This window comes from Mytilus edulis, chromosome 12, assembly GCF_963676685.1.
Source record: "Mytilus edulis chromosome 12, xbMytEdul2.2, whole genome shotgun sequence".
NCBI classification, from domain to species: domain Eukaryota; kingdom Metazoa; phylum Mollusca; class Bivalvia; order Mytilida; family Mytilidae; genus Mytilus; species Mytilus edulis.
This window is the reverse complement of record NC_092355.1, coordinates 27,050,981-27,073,752: the sequence shown is the minus strand read 5'-3', so window position 1 is coordinate 27,073,752 and position 22,772 is coordinate 27,050,981. Positions and strand designations below refer to the sequence as shown.

Sequence of the window (22,772 nt, the reverse complement as noted above, 5' to 3'; positions counted from 1 at the left end):
CCAAAAACTTTAATCTGAAGACGGACGGACGGACGGACGGACAGACGGACAGACAGACAGACAGACAGACAGACAGACAGACAGACAGACAGACAGACAGACAGACAGACAGACAGACGGACGGACGGACGCACAGACCAGAAAACATAATAAATGAAGATATCAGTTGATTGACAATTTTATTTTTATAGGATGTAACTTAAACATCAAGTCAGCAATTAGACTAACAATAATCAACACAAAACAATTAACAATGGAATCATTGCTTAAACACAGTAATCATGATTAACTAAACTGATTAATGATTAAAACTAATTAAAATGTGTAATACTAATCTATAATGACAAAGCTTGATTAATGAAATTATAAATAAAATATGGCAAATATATATAAAAATAAACAAGACAATGTAATATGATTTCTTGAATTCAACAAAAATGGAAAATGAATAAGTTCAAGATTTTAGTTTAACATGAATAAAAGGAAGAATGAAGATGACTGATTAACATTTTGGTTATAAATGTTTTCTCTTAAATTATGTGTAGATCTGATTACAACAAAATAATTCTTAAACCAATTTGGCATAATGTAAGACCATTTTAAAATTTCTATTTTTTGAACTTTCCTTATTTCTTTCTATGTTAAAATTACAAATATACTTCATTGTACAACAAAAGAAATTTAAATCATTATTAAAATCTCATTTCATAATCTTATGTTAAAAAACTACATTCAAATGGAGGAGGATGTTATATTGATCAGAAAATAAACAATAATGCCCATTTAGAAGGTCTGCAAGAAAAAATGAAATCCGAGTAGAATTTCTTCAATGCATATAAATGATGGTCGTAATTCTCCAATGTTACAAATACTACTATGAAAATGGATTATATATATCATGTATCTAGAATCTTTCCTGTAAGATGCTGTTTTATTGTACAAATCTGAGGTAGTCTGATTGAGGTATATATAATGTACTGTCCTCTAATATTTATCTAAATCAAATCAATGAGGGCAACATTTTTTCAGGTTTTTCCTCACTGGAATTTGTCATTATAATGTGTATATATCTAAATTTCATTAGAGGGTCATCTGAAAGATCTTAAATTGTGCTGCATGGATACTATCTGATTAAAATTTCCGTTTCAAATTATTTAATTTTTTTACGAAAACGCTCCTGTGGTTTGCAGGAATAAAATAAACTACCTGTCTCCCAGCAGCTACAGTAGCTTTGAGATGACCCAATTAAATTGCCCAATTAAATATCTTATCTATTTTCACTAAATATATTATACTAATCTAATTAATTGCACATTAAAAAACATGTAGTAATCATTGAGCATCATTCTATTAAGGATTTCATTTTTTTCGAAAGTAACTTGGAATATTTTTCACATAGAGCTCAGTGTGGGAATGAACATATACAAGTAACCTGAGATCTATTTTTAAACTTTGGTATTCATCATTTGAATTCTTTGCCCAAATCAAATCATTTATCATATAGCTATTTCAATCTTTATATTAAAATGATTCTTTCTGGTTGAAAACATAGGTTGCAATAAAAAGCTATGTAGAAATGAACAGTTCAAAATGCATATTTAAAATTTGTGTCTTAATCTGCGTAGTTACAAATTTCAGTATGATTTGTTTTTCTTACGTTAGAAGGGTCTTTTGTAAAATTAATCCCCCTTTTTAACAAAAATGCCTTCTTCACTTCCCAATTATCCATTTTTATACAGAAAACAATGGTAATAATCAGATTGGGAAAGTGTTCTATGTGAAAGTTGCTCTAAATATGAAAAATGTATAGCACTACAAATGCAAAGCACCCGACTGTTAAAAATGCAAAAAGTGAAAATTGTTATAAAAAGTGCTCAACCAGCTGTGGTGAAATAAAAAAAGAAAAAAAGAAAAAAAAAGTTTTCCCCGTAAAATATCTGTCATATTTACATTTTATTTATGCAAATAACACACTGAACATGAAATTTAATCTGAGGTTACTAAGGGAAAATTAATTTTAATGATGGAATTTCTTTGCACATTGAGTGTTCCAGAAATCTATTACAGCTTTCCCAGAAGCACCTCAAATTCTGGCAAATAATGGCATTAAAATTCTTATAATGTTCCCTGAGATTTTAAACAATAATATTACTTACAACATACATACACAATACAACAAATTATATATATTTTCTGGCTTATTTTACAAAAATAATCTTAAAATTATCAAGAGTTATCCACCCCTGAATAATCTAACACATAATTACCTCCCCTTTCCATTTTTCTTTTTGAATAGTGCCTTAAAGTCAAAATTAAACTTAAGGGCACTTTGTTAGATGTATTGAAGGTAATAAGGTAATAACCTTTCTTCTCCAAAATTTAATTAATTCAAACCGAATGCTATGTTATATTTATCTCAAAAGTATTCTTTTAACAAAATACGTTTTTTGTAGATGTTACTCATTTGGATTTCAATAAATAATCATTCACAAAAAAACTTAAAAGTCATTAAATCAACATATAATATCATAACTCATAAGTATTTGAAGATGTAGACACATTGTATACAACAACAAAATATATAACACTAACAATGTCTGCTTGGAGAGCACTAGTTGTGTACTATTTACAAAGTTTCTATAACTGTATCTGTAAAGAATTCCCTCCTTTAAAGGAGCACTTCTTTTCAGAATAGGAAAAAAAACCCAAAAAAAAAATCTTATCATTTCATAAAATCTTCCAAATAGCAAAACTAAAAAAACATTTGTATGAAGTTTACCCTAAATAATATTCTTTAACAGTCTTTTTGTAGATTTTGAAAGATTTGATAGTTTCACAAATTAAATTTCAAATGCATGTATTACTCTTTTTCATAAAATAATAAAGCAAAAAGAAAAATCAACCTTGCACAGAACATTTATTTATGCCATAATGTACTTTTAAAGAAGCCCACCCTTCCCAAACACAAAAAATACATATAAAAGGAGTATAAATACAATACAAATTATCTCCCTTACACAATTCTACAATCTATATGACTAGTATTAACAACTTGGATGTAATGCTGCCAAAACAATATCTGGGAATGCAAATGTCAATAACAAGGTCAAATCTTTGACCTTAGACAACATTTAAATATCCATTTTTTGTCTATATATCACTAATATTTATGAAGTCTGCAAAAATCTTCAAAAAATGTCATCATGCAAAAAATGTTTTTTCACAAACAGCCATTTTGTCTTTAATTGTGAGCAGCACGAGCAATATGAAGGAAGAATTCAACTTTGTCCTTGCTGCAATGTCCACACATATTACACTTAAATGGATCTTTGTAACCATGGTAACCCATGTGCATTGTGTACATGACACAGTCTTTAAATGCGATTTCACAATAGGCACATTCGTACTTCCCATTTGGTCCACTCTTACGATTGTTCATTGCTATCATCTGTTGTGCTGCAGTGGTTAACTTGGCCAAATCCTGATGGTGGCCATTCTGCTCCAGTGACATATAAGGAAAATGTCCACTGCTGCCACCATTTTGTAACATCTTCCAGGCAAGTTCAGTTTGATGTCTCAAGGCTTGTGAAGTCTGCATTGATAGCTCTGCCTGCTCCCTATTTGCAGACGAAATAACATCTTGGCTACTAGTTATAGCTTGACTTGAAGCAACCTCATCGCCACTTTGATTTCTGGTAGAATCAGGTGACTTTCTCTCTGGTGCCTTTTCTACTTGGGACTTAACCATTCCTTCATTAAGGTACAGAAGGCTATTTTTAATTTCCTCAATATCATCATCTTTCTTGCCATTTTCATCAGCTTCATTTCTTTCATCTACATTTCTCATCTCTCCATCCATGTTGCTGGATTCATCAATCTGAAGGTCTCCTGCAGACTCATTCTCTAGAAACTCAGACTCTTCATTTTCACTTCCGTTTTCAGTATCATCATGTTTATCATGCAATTTAAGACAAAGTCTATCTAACTTGAAAGCTTTTCCCTTTCTGGACCTCTTTCTTGGGCTCTGACCATTGTTATCATTAGCAGTCGTGCTCTCTCCGCTTGAATGAGCATCACCATCTGGATTCATTTCTCTGTTGTACATTTCTTCCTGAGATAATGGACTAGATGAAAATGGATATTTACGCTTTGTAAGGTCAAGAGGGCTTTCACGTTGATGAGGTATCTTAGGTCTAGGAGCATTCATTGGTGAACCAGCTCCAAATTTATTCATCATTTGTTTAATGATATCTTCTCCTTCGGCCCGACCGATATCTTTGGGACTAGCATTTCCATTTCTGTAGTAATTAACAGGCAACTCTGGCATACTGTATCGGCCATTATTCCGATTTATCTTGGCTGGTTCAACAGGTGACGGATGTGACCAGGAATGTGGACTATATTTCTGGTCCTCGTCTTCACCATCTGTGTGTATATGAAGCTCATCGTTCAAGCTATCATCTAAGTTTCTCTCCTCCATTTTGTGCTTCATCATGCTGAGTCTACGGTTCTGTTCCTCTAGTAAAGCTTCAGAGGACAAGCCAAACATGGAAAATAAATCCTGGTTTTCAGTTGCGTGAACTTTCATTAAATGTTTATACAGTTCCTGTTTACTGCCGGTTCCATAGCAACAGAAATTGCACTTGAATGGATAATTGCTTGAATTGTCTCCATCAGGAGTTTTTGGTGCTCCCATCTTGGAGGATAAATGTTGAGGTAGCTGAGGGGAATGGATTGATGGATTCATTGACATTGGGGACGAGGTTGGAATTAGAGGTGGTGGGCGGTGGAATCCGTTTGGAAGCTGACTGAGTAATGGCCAATATGGCGACATCATAGCTCCACCCATTCCAGGTGGCATCCCATGAATGGGTGACTGAGGTAGATTAAACATGCTGTTCATATACGGATCAAATTTATCCTTTCTAGGACCTCTTGGTCCCCTTGGTGGACCTCTCTTTTGAAGTAATGACAGACCGGATGCATCAGCATCAATTCCTTGAGGTAGACTTCCATCGGAGTTCAAAACTGTGGCAGGTTTATGCTGATATTTACGGAGATGAAGTTTGAGGCTGTGGCAGTATTTTGTGGCATATGTACAATCGGCACAACGGTACTGATAAACATTAGTATGTGACTTCATGTGGCTGTTGAGCATTGACTTGTTTACGCATGAGTAGTTACATTTGTTACACTTGAATGGCTTTGAGCCAAAATGGTTGCGAAGATGATACTCCAAATGATGTTTATACTCGGTAACAAACGGGCATCGTGGACATTGTAAAACTTTGTCATCTTTAATATGAGCTCTAGCATGTGCCCAGAATTCAGTCTGAAAAATAAAATTGAAATCATATAAATAAGTTTCATTTATAGATTGATTATATGTATGATTTACTAAGCTGCAAGGTAATGCAATCCCATTCTGAGAACCTGATATTTACATTTATTTTTTTATCTTTCAGATAGAATATTGAGTCTAAGAATAAGCCATGACTTCTATAGTTACATTAATAGTAGCCTAAACAGTATTGGGTTTTCTCATTGTTGAAGGCAGTTAGCTGCATATAATTGCTCACATCCACTTCATTTTAACTTTAGTGGATAGTTGTCTCATTGGTAATCATACCAGATCTCCTTATTCTTATATGTTTCAAAAATTATCCTCATCAAACAAAAATAACTTGCTGCAACCACCTTTTACTCTGACAACATAATCTATAATTGTTAATGTTTTGGTTTTGGTTTAGGTATAGAATAGTTTGTAATTCAGATTTTACTATTGTTTTTCATGCAAATAGTACTTTTGCTACATTCATAGAATGCAATTTTTTTATTGTTCAGCATGAGCTTCAAAATCATTTCCTTAATTCAATAAAGCTAATATTTGTGTTATTAAGTCGCCTCATTTCTTTTCCAAACTTACTTTTTCGGTGGCAACAAATTCACATTGTTTACATCTGAAGACTTTAGGTCTGCCCATGTTCCTTTTGGAACCGAATCCGTCTGGTGGGTCGTCTGTGTGAAAATCTTTAATATGTCTCTTTAGTCGGCCTTCTGTTCTAGACTTATAATCACAGTGAGGACAAATATGCTCAAAATGGCAAGTCATATGATTCTCGAAATCAGCTTGGGTTCTTCCTATAAGAAAAATTAAAGCCAACCATTAGAATGAGAAGGAACATAAATGTACAATATGAATATTCAATAAAATAATTAAATGTGATTTAAGTAATGATTTAAGTAAAAATCTGCATTCAATATGAATTGAAAATTTTAATTTCAAGTCATTCAATACAAAATTTTCTCCCTTCTGATGTTATGGAACTTACAAATTTTAATTGTATCTATATTTTAAAGTCAGTGCACTTTTTGCACATAATTGGTGGTGACACAAAAGTTTCTACCATTGTGGTGATATATTGAATGCTTAATAAACTTAGATGTCAATTTTTTATTTCCATGCAATCACATGACATCATAATGTGTATATTCCCTTTTCTTTTTTTGGATCAATCAAATTGTTTTATAAAAAGGTTTCTGACAAACTTTAACCCCATATTATACCCCCAGTGATTCAGTATAGAACTGTATTTGTGACGAAATCAGTACAAACAAAGTGTTTTAAGTACGTCAGAGCTAAAAGACTAAAGTTCAGCCGTACTATGAAAAAATCAATTTGGCAACAAAATATTTACATTTGTAAAACCAATTACGGCATGCTTTTAGTCTGTACATAATCAAAACAAAGCGGTTTACCTTTTTATCTTACGTTATATCCAAATGACCATTATTGAAAAATACAAAAACAAACAGTATTAATTCTTTCAGCATATTTTTTTAGAAAGTCTTTTTTACACATAAAATTAGATAATAATTGAAATAAGAAATATTTATATGTACATGGGAATAAAGTTTTTTGTTTTATCATTTTACCAGAATTTCGTTTTTTAATAAAAAGTTAATCACATCTAGAACCTTATTTTATATTCTGAAGAACTCATAGAACAGCAAGATGATAGCCAAGAATATCTGGTTTAAAAACTTGTGGGAATCAGAGGGTAAATTTAATCTAGTGTAAAAACTCATATGGGTAGTCTCCCCTTAACTAAACTGAACTTATAGTAAAATAAGAAATGTTGTTTGTTTGGATTTTATATTATTACTTTCAACAAAGAGGTGTAATTAAAAACAAAATCAAGTTTTAGTAGCGGAAACTGGTCAATCAGCCTATCAACCTTTTTTCTTTTTGCCGATATTGAAGGGAAAAACGGAAAAAAATTGAGATCACATGCCTCAGCCATTTTTTGTGGGTATTATATATATAGTATTTTACTAATCACTAGGTATTTGTAGTAAATCGGTCATTTAAACAGATAGCCAGCGAGTCGCACCTTTCCACAGCGATCAAAAATTCAATGATAAGTGTTATCTAGAGTCAACATAGGTAAAGTTTTATACTTAAAAGTTTTTACGGGCAAATACAAATAAAGTTTCCCATCTATAAATTATTGTAATTTATAACTGCTTAATTTATTTTTCATGCGAATGGACAGAAAGTTATACAAGTTTATAATAACTTGAAAATCTGAGGTCTATTATAGTAAATTTTATTGAAGTGTTTGTGTCAAAAGTAACCATGACCAAAATTCTTATCAGCTTTTAAATTATACTTTTGTTGATGAAAAACTTTTTTGTTGATTTCATATACATTGCTTAGGTGTTTTCTTATTTCTTAAGCCTTCTGTGACAGAAATCAAAGAAAATTTATCGTATTTTATAAAAATATTTTGGATTATTGAATAAAAAGGTTTTCCGATGATGTTTTTAATGGATTTTATACTAAACAACATAAGAATGTATCTAATAAAACACTATACTGGTCAAGGTTTAGGAATTTTAGGTGGGTACTTGCAAAATTTCCGGACATGTAGTTTTAAATAACTTAACATTAAACAGAAGTTATAAATAGATTACTGAAAAATAAAAAAAAAGTTCATAAAACACATAATTATTATATATCATACAAATAATGTAAAAAAAAAGAACAAAATTTACCTTCAGTGTATAAGATGTGTTTTTCCCATGTTAAAAAACAGAATGGTCACTCCCGATAGATTAAATGATAAAGAAAAAAAGACTTAAACAAACAATTAAAAACCTTCACTGAGAATGAATTGAAATTTTATTTATTTTACAAAACTAATATTTAGACACATTTTTTGGTCCCTTGACCAACCAATTACGATGGACAAACGAACCAAAAAGTAGTTACGCATTCAGACTTTAAAGTACAATTGATCCCACAATTTTCTTGGTCAACCTTGAGAAAAAAATGTGTATTTAAGTTTTTTCTTATGTAATTTTTTTTGAGTGGACTTTTAAATCAATTAAGAGTCTAAATTTAAATAAAGGTTTCAATTCAATAAGTTTTGAATGAGAATCAAAACAGTTAAAAACATACAAGTATAAGTGTTAGCAAACAAGACAGTTTACACTTTCTTTCATTCATAAAAAGCAATATTAAGGATGACCTTTTTCTTCAAAGAGACAGCTGATATTTTTAAAAAGACGTAAAATGCTTATTTTGAAAGAAAAAATAAATATACTAAATTAACTTATAAAACATTTTAAAAGATATATATGAGATGAGATAGAATTTTTTAGTTGGACACTGTTCAATTTTGCTAATACCCATGCATAAGTACATTCATATACAAAATTACTGAACCAGAATAATAAGGTCACAGCCATCTAGTTTTGGTTTTGATTTTTTGATAGTGAAAGTGATCAACTACTGAATCAGCTGGTAAACGAAAGCTGAAACTCTCCAGAGATTTTAATTATTGTACTGGTTACCAACACTGTGGTCGGACATTCTGCTACCCAGTCAAATAAGAGCAACTAATAGAAGTAAAATAAAGCTTACAATCAGAACAATTTTAGGTAAAATTAACTGTTCTTTACACAACAAAATCATCAGAAAACAGTTTTAAATCTTTTGTCCCAAATTGGCTTTTATTGCACCTATTGCAAGCTTGATTTTACTTATTTTAGTTGCTCTTACTCGACAGGCTACCAGTAGGTAACCAGTTGAAAAACTATATGACCTGGAGTAAAAATGCTGTTTAATGAAAATTGTCTATTGGTTATAAATACGGATCAATACATGATTGTGTAAGGCTAGCTAAAAGTAATATTTTGTATGATTGGACAGAAAAATCAATGTCCACGTTTTTTCTGGTCTATTTATAGAATAGAAAAAAAAATACAAAATAACACAGCATGTTTCATTAACACTATTTTAATATAAGATAATTTTAAGTATTGACTTACAATATTTTGGCAGGATGACAGTTTTCAAAATTAGTTTTTAAATGTTAAAAAAGCTTTATTTTGGCCGGCTGTTCATTAACACTAATTTTAAAATCTGACAATTTATTTTAGATGTAAATAATGTCTTATTTCTGTTTTTATATAATCAAGTTCTTAAATACCTATTTTTTAAACCAATTTGAGGAGAAAAAATGGTTTAAATTTACGGATGTAAAATATGATATGAAAAAATTTGTCAAATCAAAAGCCCAGAATGAGCAAAAATATCAAGTCTGCCGAAAAAAAAGAGTCAAGCAAAAAAATGAGATCTGCAAAAAAGTCTTACACATTATATATAACTATTTATTCCCCCACAATTGAACTTTTACCTTTTTTGTTTTTAATTTTAGAATATCTATATCTTTTAAAGTGTACATTCCACTTACCAAAAGTTCATAGAGCTTTATGTATATTTACATTCCAAAAACTATTTAATGTATCTAAGCTTACGATTTAAAAAAATATCGTAAAAAACCAACACAACTGTGACATCTAGAAATCCACCCTTGACACTTAGATGACCCATGGCCAAAAACAAGTTTTATATATAAATTTATTTTTTATTGATTTAAAACCATTTTTTGTATAATGCTAGCATCCATGTGCTAAATTGCTTAAAAACATTATTTAAATACTTAAAATATACTTGTACCGCTGTGAGCGTGACACGGGTCCCCACGTTTAAATATATCGGTAACAAAATGTTACATCAACGACTTGACCCTTTGGTACTTTTTATTTTTTAATAACACAATTTTTCCAACGTGCTGTTAGTTTAACAGGTAAAAAAGAAACAAAATGGACAATCACTGACCAAAAATGCTCCCAGGGGAGAAAAATCAACCATGTAGAAAAAATACTACTCAAAATTGTTGTAGAGGGAAGATTGTTATCATTAATTTTGCTTTCACTAAAAAGCCATGGTATATTTTTAATATATTGTTACGGCATGATAAATGACCAGTGGTTAGCTTGACCTCGGTCAGAATGTGAAATGAATAATTTGAATATTCCTGCAGCTAAATATGCCATTTTGAAACATATATATCAAAGGTCAATATGAAATAATTATCTATCTGATTATTAAAGCTGTTTGGAATTCCCAAGGACAAAATCATCAAGTACTTGTTTAATAAAAAAAAATATCATCATTTGGAAGGAGTGCTTATTCAAATTAAGTGACTAATCATTTGAAAACTTGAAATAAAAAGTAAACATATTTTTTCCTTGTTTTTGTTTCTTTTTGACTGGAATAAATACTGATTAAGTGGGCATGATTGTTATAGATATATGCATTGATTTGAAAGGCTATTCACATGTAAACAGTTATAGTATACTTTTGAAGGATGGACACATCTTTGGTCCGTGATGGGCTTGTGTTGAATCAGAAAGCCAAAGTTTATAAGAACCCAGCAACTTTTCTCACAAAAAAATCTTTGTGTTGATGAACCTTTCAGTTAAAACTGTTGTAATTACTTTTTATGAAAAAAGCCCAAGATCTTAGAATTGATCACTTTTTTCCTTGAAAAGAAACCCAATTATTAAAGTGCAAATTGTCTTTGAAAACAGGCCTCAAATTGCTGCCAGACCCATATAGCTATAATCTAGACAACCAATATTTAGAGATTTCTGGTTTTAGTCCTTAAAATTTCTGCACAAAAATTCTTAATATAAAGTTATAAAAGCTCATGATTATGACTTACACAATTTTTTCTCATAAGATGATTTGCGAAAGGAAAAGTATGCTGCCTATTAATCTAAATAATATTAAGATGATAGCAGAAAAACAAAAAAGAATATGCCCTTAAAAATCACATGTTGACCTATCGTTTGACCTTGTCATAATATCAGTTCAACTGCACTTAATATCTAAACAAGTAGAAATATAGAATTGAGATACAAGAATAAACTTATTCATATTTTCTCAAATGTGTGAATGAGGCTAAAAAGCTATGAACTTTGATCATAAAGAAATTGTCTAATTCTTACACATACTTTACTCGAGTTTAAAAACCAAACGCAATACACATACTTGACCTTTGGTATAAAACAATATACATAAAAGACCTCTTATCTACTTTGCTTTTTCGTTTTAATTTATCTGTTTACAAGGAAAAGTTATAATTTAAAAGTATCTTAATAAATTACCTTATAGTTTTTTTATCATCCCAGTTTAAGACTTGGATCAACAACATGTTTACATACGACTTGTTCTTTTTTATCTCTTTTTTTTAAATACAATTCTTTAAGTTATTTGTGTGCATCTCTATTCAAAAATGCAATAAGGTATAAAAAAATGTTTTTATTAAACGGTACTGAACCATTCAAAAAATGATCAAAATATTTATTCTATTGAATTTCCGATGATTAAATCCAAACTTTTTCAATTAAGATCATGTACGTTTATATTATACATATCACGTTTAAATGTCCGATCTCGTAAAAGGTCTGCTCTTTTTTAATTAAGTTTGGACATGCATGCAGTAAGCTTTATGCTATAAAAACCAAATCTACCTTGAAAAATGTTGTATAAATTAATAAATACGAAATTGACCCGTCCTTGTCAGAGGTGTTTTTATTGACTTTTTGTTTCAAGTTATCAGTGAGGTCCCAAAGTGGTATAATTTTACAAAATTGTACGTGGGCTAGACTCTATCAAGAGTTCATCGAGATGTCAAAAACATTTATACGCATATTTCTGTTTTTGAATTAATTTCTACCCATATTAGTCAATATGACGGCATAATGATACTGGTCCTGAGAGAGGACATTTTTAATGTGTAGTTAATGATTTATGAATGGTTACTTCCTAATGAATTATTGGTTAAACTGTCCTTAGAAAAATAAAGTCATAATATATGATGCTGAAATATTATTAAATTTTAACTTGAAACCAACCGAAATATTTTCTAAACATTTGAAATTTTCCCATCGAAAAATTTGTTAGACTTGAAGCTGACCTGTGAGAATTTCAAGTTTTTTAAAAGGTTATATTTGTGTTATTTTGTAACCAAAATATTTCTATATTTCATTGTTTATATCAAAAACAACGAAGAAAATGGGTCACCTAAAACCCTGCCTCTGCCCTGATTCCATTATTCTAATTTTTTCTGTTGATGAAAACTAAGAAAATGGGTCACCTAAAACCCTGCCTCTGTCCCGATTCCTTTCTTCTAATTTTTTCTTCTGTTGATGAAAACTAAGAAAATGGGGCACCTAAAACCCTGCCTCTACCTGATTCCTTTATTCCGTTTTACTGTTGATGAAAACTCAGAAAATGGGCTACCTAAAACCCTGTCTCTGTCCCCTTTCCTTTTCTCTACATTTCTTATTCATTTGTGTTCCCTTCTTTCCCTCAATCACAAGATCAACAATTTTCTATCCAAGTGACTTTTGTACTTTCCGTGATCTACAAATTTATATCGTGTTTTTCAACATATGGTTTATTCACAAGGTTTTATCAAGCAAACATTATACAACAATATCTATTTATGACCTAATTTTTAACCTCTCCACATGGCCATCCTGATGTTTTTATGGATAATTTCTGAATCATTAGAACTCTTGTTAGTGAATTAAATGGATAAAATCAACATTTTATCTGCTATATATTTTTCCCTTTGGTAAAATACTGTCATTTATTAGAAGAAAAATTAACATGATTTTGGAATATAAGTCCACTGCTGGGATTAGGAAAATGAACAAACATGCTCTGTTTTATGCTGAAATTAAACCGGGTTTGTTGTATTATGCAACCACATGTGTTTCATAAGACGAAAATGAGTTCGGAAAATTATGGAAAAAGAGAAAATATTCACCAGAATAAAGATGCTTGAAAACATGTAACTTATTTTTGTTTATGTTTTCTACACAGATTTCTTTGGTTCTGCACAGTAACTAAATGTTTCCATAGATCTTAATTTAGTAAGGGAGCTACCATTTGATTTTTATGGGGGGGCTAGGATGAAATTTGAAAAAAAATAGGCAGGACAGGAGTTTTGAGTAAAAAAAAAGGCAGGATGAGACACTTGCCAAAAAAAAAAGTCAGGACTACAATTTAGGTAAAAAAAGTCAGGATAAACGTCAACTAAAAACCTTTTCAATACAAAATGACTTTTCCCAAACCTATGAGTGTAAGGTACATGATGCTTTTGTTTTTATTCGACTTTTTGTGGGTACAAATTTTGTTGAATTGAGGAAATTTGATTCCATGCTTTTGCAACAATCTCCATACAAGCTTATAGAAAATGTGAACTTTGCTGATCATTGAGGTTTGAGCTTCACTTTAACCACCAAAAATCAACAAAAATTTGATAGTAGGGGAAAAAGAGAGGAGTAATGAAAATTTACCTGAAAAGCTGCAAAGGTGGCAGAAATAAAGTCCTTCTTTGTCTGGCTTGATAGTGGTGACGTGACCTGTGTTTGGATCTCTGACGTACGTAGCTGTGGAGTCTGATGTAACATTGTTAGTCAGGTATTCAGAATGATCGTCTGATGAGTTAGAATTGGTATCCTGGAAGCTGGCGTTGGAGAGATTATAACCTTCGTGATTTTCTATCAGCGAGTTCTCTTCAGACATTACCTTCTCAACAACATCTGCAACTTGAGGTGACACTGTGTCGGCCCTGGAAATAAAAAAATATTACCAAAAAGTTAATAACTTTCTATAACAAAATCAAATTAAATTTAATTCAAAGAAAAACTCACCATCCTTTTGGTCCTCTACAATCTAAAAGCAGAATATTCATAACTAAATTTAAGAAAGGGAAATAACCCTTGCAAGTTCTGCTCACATTTGAACTAAGTTTTGTTCCGAATTAAAAGATAATTGGAACAAACCAAAGCATCATTTAACAATTTCAAACAAGGGAAACAATCCATGCAAGTGCAACACACATATGAACTAAATTTTGCTCTAATAAGAATATAAATAGAACAAATCTTAACATTATTTTCTCTACCTTCTTAAAACTATCATGGTATTACAATGTCAGAGGGGACTTAAATTCAGCCTTAACTCAATAAGGTACGAAACAATAACAGTCTGCCTCGTGGAGAAGAGGTACAAACGAAAAATTATCAAAAATATTTCAGGTCCTGATTATACCATGACATATCCTGTTTTAAGTTCTTTTAGGTAAGTGGTTGTTGACTTTGACGTAGAAGTATAAAACAGATGTTCAGATGAACCTTCAGTTTTGAAAAAAACTGGTAACCAAACAAAGCACATCTTATTCGTCAAAAAATAATTGTGGTACAAATTTACTGTGAGAAATAGTTATATTCTAACAGGTGTAAAATACATGAGAATGCAATAAATGATTATAAGAAAAAAAATCGTTAAAAAAAAGTGTTTGAAAATATTCTTTTACATACCCGCCATTTCAAGTTTAGGCTATTTAGTACTCCAAGACTTCACTGGTTCAAATTTTATTACAAGTGATCACAAAGTTTATAAAACACAGAGCGGCTAAGATTAAACAACCTTTTTTGTCATCCAATGTACTTGAGTTTTAACCCATAAAAAATTTAAGATCTAAACACTTAAAAAGAAACAATTGCTCTTCAAGTACTTAAATCCACACTGAAGATAAAGTCAGTTTCGGAAATAAACTTTCTGTCAACAAGTTATCGCTGTTTTCTTCTGTATCCTTATAAAACAAGTTTTTATATATATACCGATACATTGGCATTTATTGCGTTGGCGAGAAACTCGGGCTGCGAAAGTTTAATTTGTCAAAAGGTGTAAATATAAACAGCAGTAGACGTCCAAACTTATTAAAAAGAAAACGAAAAAACAGTGCTATATATAAAACAAAATGTCACTCCCTTTTAAAAAAATGTCTATATATAGAATAATGTATATATATGTACACTTTGCAACAAATATAACTTCTCAGTAAGGGAATTGCCAATGCAAAAGATGTTTCGTCTATAAAAGAACCTTGTTTTTATAAGGTTTCAGAAGAATCATAACAGTGATAAATTGATTACCGAAAAAAACTCCTCATTTTAAAGTCCTCATACCAAACAACTTCTCATTTTATATTTTAGTCTTGTTTTCAACCAAACCACCATGCCAGACCATTCTATAACACATGTGTAAAAACAATCTCAGCACCATGTATTTTGATCAGAGAAAATACCTTGCCTTCTTATTGTTACCATGGTTACCAGAACTATTTATCTGCCACAAAATGTTAGAAAAGACACAAAGATGGAAAAAAAATTTCTTCTGCTTTTACCATCTCAACCGTCTACTTTTACTTTCAGTTTTATGACCCAGTAACCTACCAGCCACAAGACATGTAACTGAAGTAGGCCTCTAAATTCAGATGGCAAATTAGGATGGCAAAATTGGAAAAACAATTGAAAATATGTTTTACTTTATTAATATTTATATTTTGCTCCTTGTTGAAGGCCTCACTGTGACTTAAAGATGAAGAAATGCAATCAAAGTACTCTATTCCTTAGTTTTCTTTAAATTTTTACAAGTCATTGTTTCCTATTCAAAAGCACCAAAACTAGATCCCTTATGCAAGAATAAGGGTACTTCTACTAAATGGACCAGGTATATTTAAATTAAAGTCTTAATAACCATGTCAAAGGAGATAATTAAAAACACTCATTGAAATCAGACGATTTTATACAAAAACTAAAAAAAAATCCTCATTTAAAAATATCATTACAAAAAAAAAAAAAAAACCTTCAACATAATCATCTAATATACAACTTTAACTTTTGATGGGAAGTACATTTTTTTAATTTACAAACATGTACGTAATTATTCATTACATGTACTTATATATTGCCATTATAGGGACATAACTCTATTTCAAAATTAATTTGATATTCTTAAAGAATGTGGAATTACGTATAAATACAGAATCAGTCATTTAGTCAGTATTATATCAACATGAATGAATCGTAAAATATTTGATTTTTTAACTTCATCAAGTTAATTCATGTGATCAACTTTGATGTCAATATAATAATTCTATTACTAAATGACAAATATGATTTAAAACCATTAGAACATACAATTAAATATTTAATTAAAAAACATACCTCAAATTAAAAAATATGAATAAAGGATCAAATTGATTGATCTGTAGTCTTACCTGATAAATAAAATCCAAACTTTGACCTACGTACAAACTACTAAATGTATTAAACAAAGGTAACAAGTTTTTATCGTTATCTAGTTTTTTCGACATTTAAACTAGGCCTATCCTTGACAAATTTGTTTCTTTTTCTGTGTTCTAACATCGTTATCAGTAAACGTTTTTGTGACTTGGCCACAAAACTTGTGAGATGACCAACATTAAACAGGCTCCGACGTGAATTCAATTTTATATCAGCCTTTTTACGTTCTTATTGGTAAAGATATAAAAATCAAGCCTTTTATCCTCCGCAATTGTATTATAAAAAACCAATAGCTAATGCTCATTTAATCTTACACTCAAAAGACCTCGGAAAAAAGAAAAACAACATATTGCTTCGATGAAAATCTAATGTCTGTTTTCCTATATATTCAAAGTAAAAAATATTATTGTACAGGATTTAATATAAATACTCCGATAACTGTTTATTTATTACCTTTGTCGATGGGTCATACAATTGAAATAATAAGATGAAAAAAAAATCCTGCATAAAAAACTTTCCTGCATAGATTGTTATTGACGATACCAATAAAGGAATGCAATAATTTTCATTTCAACTAAATTAAAGATGTTTTTAATACTTTTTTGACACTCCCTATGGTTGGTCACACCAGCATACAATCGTAATTGTTGGAGAATGAGAAATAGCGAGAAAAAAGAAATGAAAATATATTTTACATACTAACACCTGGTTTTGTTACATTTATTGTTGTACCGTTAACAAAAAATATCGAAAAATAAAACGCAAAGTGAATTCTTTCAAAAGAGCGAGATTAAAAAGAAAATATTTGTATTTAATAAAAAGTAAAATGAATAACATGTCTTTTAATATAATAGAAAAGGAAATTAATTCTCGTTCTAAGTAATATAAAAGTAGGCGAAATATAATGAATTTTTCAAGAGAATAATTTTAATTCTCAAAGGAAATTTTTTAAATCGTGAGAAAATATTTGCCAAAGAAAACTAGCTCAGAGTTTGTCATCTTTTTAAGCCAGTAAAATACAGGGGTATTAACTAGATTAAAGAAAGTATAATGTATTACTATATATTTAAATACATTGATCAAGATCTTCTTTAAAGAAATGATAACTCTGCAAATCATCTTTTTACCAATCAATCTTGTATCCAATAGTAAACCTTCAGCATTGTTTATTGCCACTGGTACCTGCATTAGTCTTAATTATGACACTGGGGTCAAGGGGGTAAAAGTACATTTCAGAAATAGAATTAGTATATTTTTTTAGAAATCTCTAAGAGCCTAATCAAAATGTTGATAAAAAAAAACGTATGTAACAGACAGACAGACAGACAGCCAAATCAAAACATACTTTTTGTCACGAAAAAATATTGTTAATAAATAAAAAATATCAGAACTTACTTCAAAAATTCAAGCAATTCTCTGCGAATATCTGAGAGCAATTTTTCTGAATTCATTCTTTGTTTTAGTAAAATGGATTATGAGAAATAAAAATGAATACATGGTACTTATTACAAGAAGTATCTTATCTGTCCTTTTGACAAAACTAGGCTGGCTTGAACTTGACGACACGTTGTATTTTCCATTTTGTTCCCATAAAAATACTTAAAAGATTGGGAAAGGTTGGGAACTTATCACTTTATGCCCTGTTTCATGTGGAAAGGTCTTAACTTTTTGAACTGACATATATTATTATAGATAATATAAAGTTTGAAAACTTTTGTAAGCATTTGGAATTGAAAAGTTGAATGAAGTGTTAAATTCTATTCATGCTGCCGATATCTTGTACTTTAGTTTTATTGAAACAATATATGTAACTTCTAATCTTAAAGAGGAGCATAATTTTTGTCTTTAAAAAGAAAATGCATATATTTCTGTATAACCAAGGATGAGGTTTTTCAAATATATTTGACAATTAAAACTGCAGTCATAATATTTTACTAGTGATAACTTTAAATAAAAAATAATAAAGCATTGGAAGAAAGACAACTCTCATTTATGATCAATAAAAGACAGGAAATAACTTAACATAGACAAATTTAACAACAAGCTGAATTACAATATAATACTGTTTGTAAGAAAGGATAAAAGACATAAAAAACACAGAGCATGAATATAGAAAATAATCTAACCCTCACAAAATAGGGGTACAGATACTAATTTATACTGAAAATTAGAATTGTAAAATTAAAAGAGAATTTTGTACAAATCATTCAGAGAAAACTGATAAACTCAATGACCTCAAATTTATTCATAAATTGTTACACCTCAATTTGATTAAGGAAATTTTTTTTAAAAACAAATATAACATTGCAACCACATTGATGTCACGACTTTTAAATTGACCATATGTTTAGTTTTTAACTTCTTTCCCATAAAAGTACTTTAAAGATTAAAATACTATACTCGACCCTCATAAAAATAAGATAAATTTGTTAATCATGTGACCCCCCTATCTGCTTTATCTAAAAAAAATTATAAAACTTAAGACTTAGTGTACATATAGTGAAGATTGGGCTGTTTAAGCCTCAATATGTTCATGTAATGACTTGTACATTTTGAGACCCATTTTTGAAATTTAATCTGTGCAAGGGGGACTTTTGAAGATAAAAAAAAATATTTCATTTCATCATTAACCCCTCACCTCATGCACCTACCCATAGAGGAAAATCAAACATATCTTTATTTCAATTGCTAATAAAGATATATCCATATATAATTTCCCTTTGATAAAATAAAATACATCTAAATTCCTTTTTCTATCAATTTTGTTGTTTTAACTCTTTAAATATTAAACTCAATAAAAGAATCACATTGTTTTACACAGGGATGATTTTGACTACAAACAGTATATTTCATGAAATTTGTTTCAAAATATCTTGAACCACTCTTCAAATTATCAATTTTCAAGATCTGTACTAAGCAACCTTAGATAAAAAAAAATCATTAACAAAAAACTTAAAATCACTTAAAGAACTGACCAAAATCTTCCCTGTATATAAAATTTTAAATAGCAGCCCTTAAATCCTACTTAAAAAGTTTATATCTTATTTACAAAGAATATTATCCCTAATACTGATATCAGCTTTGTTAAATTTCTGCAATCTCCCTATCTTTTCCCCATCAATTAATTTTGCAAACCCCTTCACTGAGCCCCACTAATGACACAACTTATTTACTTAGAAATCTATGTATTTATGAGAGTTTTGTTGATAATACAGCTGCCCTTACATTTTTGCTCTTGACCAGTTATGTAATAATATTTGGGTCAAAAGGCAAGCCATAGATAAGAGTTGGTCATTAAGTTTTATTATTAACATACAAAAAGGCTTGAGTGCATTAAGTGGTTAGAAAATCTCTCTCTGGGGAATTAAACAGGAAATTGTTAAAAACAAAGAAAACAATTAATTAGGACAGCTTATTTTCTTTGTTTTAAATAGTAATCTTCCAGTTGAGTAGATTTAATACATCATTTAATGAGATAAATGAAAGTTAAAAATTTTCTAAATTTAAGCCTCTATTCAATATTCTTTTTTCAGCTTCATTTTTTGTACCAGTTGTAAAATTCCTTTCTCATTAAATTATACAGCATTCCTTTAATATAACAAATGCAATCCCTCCTTTAATCAAACTAAGCGTATGTTAATATAATCGAATGAACTGCTTCCATTGTTAAAACATAATGCTTTATTATTTTAAAAACTTAAAATATGTAATAGTCTATTTTATCTTTTAAAATGTAAAAGCTAAAACTAGTGAAACTTGATCATTTCAGCCAGCACATATATATATATATATATATGTCTTTCATGTATTAATTTTGTTTCTCTGGGTTGCTGTCTCTTTGGATTGAGAACAACAACATCATTTGTACGAGGGAGTTATTGGAAGACTTAATTACTTATTATAAGCAAACTTTTTTCAATGTTTTCCTATATATGTTGAGACGGAAAATGATTATCTTTTCTTCTTTTTGTTTAGTTTTTGTGTGCAAATTGTTAGATTGGGGTATGAATAGTCATTTACTGCAAGTGTCAATTAATTTTTGCGTAAAAAACGCCCCCTTTTCCAAATCAATTTGGGTAAAATGTCATTTTGAGAAATATTCAAAATGCATATTTAAATATCTGAAATTTTTTAACAGTACTTGTTACCTTAAAGATATAAAAGTCATCAAAACAAATTAGAAGTAATTGTTTAACTCTTTAAGTAAGTTATAGTATGTACCTAAGTTGTAAAATGTTTAAGTGCACTTTGAAAATGCTTTAAATTTTTGTATCTACAATTTCAACTGTATATAATATATAAGTATAATTGATAGACCAAAAGTAGGACAACATAAATGTTTTGTATAAAAAATAAGTACATATGTACTAAGTAGCAACAGATTTTCTATTATTTATTCAATACCATCAATAAATTTGCATTCATAATTTTTTACATATTTTATGCATAATTCATTAAAAAAATACAGCTGCAATGAAATTATCGTTTTCGAGTCATCTTTGCTGGATTGTATATAATGACTATTTTATAACCACAACCAGGGCTTTAAAATTACAATCTAAAATCCCAAATACGTATAATACAAACATCCAAGATTTTTAAAAGAAGAAATAAACCCCCAACATGTTCTAGATGTTAAGCAATAAAACAGCCCTCATAAAAACTAAGCAAACAAATGGCCATAATTTTTAAAACCTAGAGGTCAAGCTGACCACTATAAAATCAATAATCCTTTTAACAGGCATTCCTAACAGGTAAAAATCTCTCTACCTACTATCTCTGTTAATTACTATGTATGACATAATTAATAAATGGTCTTACCCAAATGTATTTTCTTCTGGTAGTGTAATCATTGCAGCATTCATTTCTCACAAATAAAAAAAAACCCTCAGCTTCTTTTTTCCCTTAAAACTGTTCTGACCGGCCCATAAGTAAATATTAACTAACTAAAACAGTTACGACCTTTCATTATTATCTTATCAACACACTGACCAATGGTCAATCTCTATATATATTTGTGAAAAAAGACTCATGTTAAGTTAGTGGGCTCTTATCAGTAAAACTTCACTTAGAATTGCATTTAGAATTTAATGATTATTAGAGGATATTAAGGGGGAAGGGGGCTTCATAAAATACATTATGAGGGGGATATTAAAGGAGGGGGACAATAAAATTCAATTTAGTTAATTTATCATTTGTACTTTTCTGTACAAAAAAAAAGTGCATAAACTTCTTACTTTCTTCAAATTAATACTGATGAAGAGATTTGTTTTGCATTTAGTTGAAAATAGGATGTAAAAAAATTGAGAAAAAAACTATGAAAAAAACTTTATAATTGTATTTTCAGAATAAAATTGTTTTGATATTCCCTACACAGAGCCTCCTCCCCTTCCTTACATAAGTACTGGTCAAGAAAAACAGAATATGTTGACCAGAGGTTTTTTCTTTGAGGAAGAAAACATAATTAAACATATGGTCAATGTTTACTCATACATAAGATCAATCTGCCTTTCCCAGGTTCACAAGATGTTTATCACTCTGGATGCTGAGGTTGAAGGTTGCGTAATCTCCACTGATCAATAAAGAGTTAAAGCTAAGAGGGGTGTGTCATAAAAATTTGTGTACACATTTTTTTTTAAAGTTCTATTTACATAATGTTGTTATTTTATAATTAAGGCAGATTCCTCCTTTCATATCACTCAAAATGCACCAATATTATAATTTGTATAGTAAAATTAGCTTCTGAAAGACGTTTTTTTTTTTGCTTAATTATAATCATATCTTAAGCCAATGTTTCTTCCATATTTTTTTAAAAGTTTTTGTTTAAAACTTACATATCAAAATTATTTTTCTTTTTATATTAGTTTTTTCTTTTTTTATATTAACTTTTAACTTTCTTTCATTTTTCAAATTTATGATATTTTGCACTTTATTTCATCTTCAAATCCCATTCAGAAATATTATTCAATGATATTGGAATCTTGTATTCATGTTAAAAACTCCGGTATTTTTCTCACTTAAATTCATTATCTATTCATATGTAATTTTACCTTTAAATATTAGCCTACCTTTTGACTTTTTTCTCATTATCATTAAACTTTTGACCCTTTTTATTTCATCACATAAAATATTGCATAACTCAAAATCTCAAATGCAAACATTGATATGAAAAACATATTTAAATAAGTAAATATGCCATCAGATTTTTTGTATTACTTCTATTCAATGACGCTAATTAAAAGGGTCCCAAA

General features: G+C 29.6%; 1 protein-coding gene across 4 annotated transcripts in view; it reads right to left on the bottom strand.

Annotated features, from left to right (window-relative positions):
• Positions 1–165: 165 nt before the first annotated feature.
• The window catches only part of LOC139498156 (protein hunchback-like), a 54,852-nt gene continuing 32,245 nt past the window's right edge, over positions 166–22,772 (bottom strand). For 2 of the 4 annotated variants that reach the window (XM_071286487.1, XM_071286488.1), the window contains 3 exons: positions 13,726–14,000; positions 5,927–6,141; positions 166–5,332 (listed from right to left, as the gene is read on the bottom strand). In XM_071286487.1, the coding sequence (XP_071142588.1) occupies positions 3,242–5,332; positions 5,927–6,141; positions 13,726–14,000 (2,581 nt within the window). In that variant the 3' untranslated portion in view covers positions 166–3,241. Of the gene's footprint in view, positions 5,333–5,926; positions 6,142–13,725; positions 14,001–17,916; positions 18,024–21,342; positions 21,429–22,772 lie in introns of those variants that run through there. The other 2 variants (XM_071286490.1, XM_071286489.1) reach the window with 2 other exon arrangements.